Raw genomic sequence first — 2,124 nt, forward strand, 5'->3', positions numbered from 1 at the left:
CGTGGCCACAGGCTCAGTCTTGGACCACTCAGTGGCCGTAACGCCAGCCACGGTCACCTGCCACAGCCCTCTGCTGACCTGTGACACGCCTGCCCCCGGGGCTGTGGAGCTGTAGGGTGGTCTGCCTCTGGTGTCCCTCTCCCACTTGTCCTTCGAGGGGGCTGTGTGGGTCGCCCCTGTGGCCCCACCCTAACCCCAAGCTGGCCGTCAGAGTGCCCTGTCCAGGGGATGCACACTGAGAGCTGTCAGTTTCCTGAGTTTGGGATCTGGGCTCCACCTGAAAAGTCAGGTCTTTAAATAAAAGAAGAAAACCGGAGTTCACGTGTCAGATACTGAGGAAGGGTGAACCTTTCCCCTGAACTCTGTCTCCACCCTGCTCCAGCAGCATCTCTGTGGGGACATGAGAAACGGAGCGTGCCCTGACTCGGATCCCAGCTCGTCTATGAGGAGCTTCCTCAGCACAGAGGAACAAGGTCCGGTTCACCGGCTGGGCCTTCAGTGCGCCCCCCAACACCAGCCCCTCGGGGCTGTCCATGGGGCCATCCCGACACCAGCCAGCAGGTGGCGGCACCTGCCCATGGAGGGTGAAAGGCAGGAGCCCCAGAGAGTCTTGGTAAGCAGGGTCTGACCACGAAGCCCCTTGGAGGCTTGGCTTCCCAGCCTTGGGGCTTAAGCTGCCCTGATTTGGAGGTGCACGCACCCAGGGGCTACCCAGAGTCATCCAAGAGCCCGTACAGGAGCGTGAGCTGTGGGTCCCAGGTTGGCACCTGGAGGGACAGAGCTGTGTGCAGTGCAGGACCCCAGAAGGGGCTCTGGGCCATGACCTGGCTGCAGCCAGGAGGGAAGGCCACAGTTCGCCTGTCACCTGTTGGCTGGGCTGGCAATCTCACAGCTGTTGGGCCAGAGGGGCCGCAGTAGGGCAGATGCCTCCACTTGCCCCCACCATCCCGCACCTCAAGCTGTCTGCCTGGGACCCCTGTCTCTCATATATCAACTAGACACGGGAAGGGGCCAACCACGTTTTCATGAAAAGAAAACGGAAACCACCCCACAGAACCAGGCTCATGGTCAGGCCAGGAAGCCCCAGGGATGGGAAGAACCCAGGCACCTGCTTGTGTAACTGCGAAGGTGGGAGGCAAGCAACTGGGTCCTGACACCGTGCGGCCTCGACATTCCCCACCACCATCACTGACTGCGTCCGCGGCAAGGACATGCCGGGGACCGTGCCTGCCAGAGCTTGTGCCACGCTGGCCCTGCAGGTGCGGGGCCGGGGGCCAGACACGGGTACCTGGTAGCGAACATGGCTCGCAGTGAGGAGAAGGTGGCCGCATCCTCCTTGAGGGCCTTGAGCTCATTGCGCAGCTTCATCATGGTCTCGGTCACCATGGCCTTCTCATTCTCATACTTGCTCTTCAGGTTGGCGAGGGCCACCTCTGCTGTCTGGGACAGACACACGAGGGCAGGAGGTGAAGGCACCTGAGGTGCTCGGGGTTCCCACTGGGGCCAAGTCCCCGGCAGTGCTGGCACCCACACGGAAAGCTCCCCAGAGTCGCCTTCCCACCAAAGCAGCCCCGGGTCCCAACTGCAGGTGCTGTGCTGTGGGAGTAGGCCTGCCCGGCCTGGGGCCCCATGAAGCCCCAGAGCACTCTCTCCACAGCACCAGAGACCCGAGTAGGTGGTTCTGAGGGAGGAGTGGTGGTGCCGCCGGCCCAAGTGCTCTGGTTAAAGGGTCCGAGCCCACCCACTGCCTGGCTGGAGGAGGCCAAGGGGACGCGGAGCGGCGGGGGCTCACCTGCTTGTTGGCCTTCAGCACGGTGCGCAGCGTGGTGATCTGCTCTCGCTTTGTGCTGAGCAGCGACTTCAGCTTGAGGATCTCCTCCATGAGGGCCTCCCTGTCCTTGTCTGCAGCAGGGCCCAGCTCCTGCGAGGCCAGCCGCTGCCGCGACAACTCTGTGGTGCGGTCCACGGCTGCCTGCAGGTGCTTGATCTGGTCGCGGATGACGGCGATCAGGCTATAGATGTTCATGGGCTCCCGGCGCGGGTCGCTCAGGGGTGACGGCAGCGAGGAGCCCGGTGAGGGGCTGCTGTCCCCAGCCCCGCCGTCGGCCCCGGCCGGCGCCCGCG

At 63.8% G+C, this 2,124-nt stretch overlaps 1 protein-coding gene across 1 annotated transcript in view; it reads right to left on the minus strand.

The window, feature by feature from the left end:
• BICD2 (BICD cargo adaptor 2) overlaps positions 1-2,124 on the minus strand; it is a 57,010-nt gene that overhangs the window by 1,919 nt on the left and 52,967 nt on the right. Inside the window, exons 7-8 of the mRNA XM_027765522.1 lie at positions 1,793-2,124; positions 1,289-1,440 (exon numbers count right to left, since the gene is read on the minus strand). Of these exons, the coding sequence (XP_027621323.1) occupies positions 1,289-1,440; positions 1,793-2,124 (484 nt within the window). The remainder of the gene's footprint in view (positions 1-1,288; positions 1,441-1,792) is intronic.

This window comes from Tupaia chinensis, unplaced genomic scaffold, assembly GCF_000334495.1.
Source record: "Tupaia chinensis unplaced genomic scaffold, TupChi_1.0 Scaffold138619_1, whole genome shotgun sequence".
Lineage (NCBI taxonomy): Eukaryota > Metazoa > Chordata > Mammalia > Scandentia > Tupaiidae > Tupaia > Tupaia belangeri.